At 23.6% G+C, this 1023-nt stretch overlaps 1 protein-coding gene across 1 annotated transcript; it reads left to right on the top strand. All coding sequences in view use genetic code 6, as the record gives it.

Annotated features, from left to right (window-relative positions):
- Nucleotides 1-188: 188 nt before the first annotated feature.
- On the top strand, nucleotides 189-998 carry TTHERM_02593230 (kinase domain protein; the record flags this gene model as incomplete). Its single annotated transcript, XM_001028242.2, has 3 exons — nucleotides 189-308; nucleotides 371-728; nucleotides 818-998. Coding segments are annotated over 3 exons (659 nt in total), but the record flags the coding sequence as incomplete, so codon positions are not given.
- Nucleotides 999-1023: the final 25 nt, after the last annotated feature.

The following is a 1023-nucleotide window of genomic DNA, read 5'->3' as shown; positions in this document are numbered from 1 at the left end:
GACAATCATATATCTACAAGATAGCTTATTAATGTCTAAATTACTATGTAGAAAATCGAAAATAAGCCATAGATTTACTCATTCAGTTCATATAAGAAAACTAAAATTATTTAGCAGTTGAACTTTCTTCTGTAATTAACAGAGTAAATATTTTTATTTTGATCTCTTCATTTGTAAAAAATTTATAAATGTAATTTTAGTCTTAATTATTGCAGAAATCAGAGCAACTAAGCTAAATTCAAAAATCTATTATTGAAAAATAATAGAAAAAGAAGAGTGAAATCTTAGAACTCTCTTAATCATCCAAAGTAAATCAGTAATTTATAAGAAGGATATTTTTAATTCATATTTATAATTTTAAAATCAATAGAATCAAAAACATTTCAAAAATTTAATCTAAATGTTTGATGTCCTTCAGTAAAAACCCTTTAAGGCATAAGAATATGAAACTATTCTAAAGTTACTTTAGAGTATTCCTAAATATGACAGCAATTTTGAATTCATTTCTGTAGGTGCGAAAGGTTTGGTCCTTGGAACTTTTAACAAAACTTTAGGATTTAAAACAGTTTTAAAGATTCAATAAGTTCAATCTAAACATGAAGTTGTTCAAGAAGTTGGAATCATGAGAGATTGCTAAATGCCTCTTGTCATTAAGTTTTATGGCTATTTCTACTTGTCAGTCAATAAAAATGATGATTTTGTAGTTTATGAGATAGAGAAATGTTCTGGTAATATTTAAAAAATAAATAAATAAATTTTTTATCATTAATTTTCTTTTAATTATGTGAAAGTTTAATTTATAATTTATTATTTAAAGGTAACTTAAAATAGTATTTGACAAGACTTCAAAAAGAAAACATTGCCCTTACTGATAACCAAAAAATGCAAATTGCTGTATAGATTATTGATGTTGTAAATTATCTCAATTATAATGGAATTGTTCACAGAGATATCAAATTAGATAACATTCTCTATATTGAAAGTTAATCTGATGTTCCCACAATTAAATTAGGTATTTTATTT

The sequence above is a fragment of the Tetrahymena thermophila genome, assembly GCF_000189635.1.
Source record: "Tetrahymena thermophila SB210 genomic scaffold scf_8255631, whole genome shotgun sequence".
Taxonomy (NCBI): domain Eukaryota; phylum Ciliophora; class Oligohymenophorea; order Hymenostomatida; family Tetrahymenidae; genus Tetrahymena; species Tetrahymena thermophila.
Note: the sequence above shows the minus strand (reverse complement) of the source record. Positions and strands in the feature narration are given on the sequence as shown.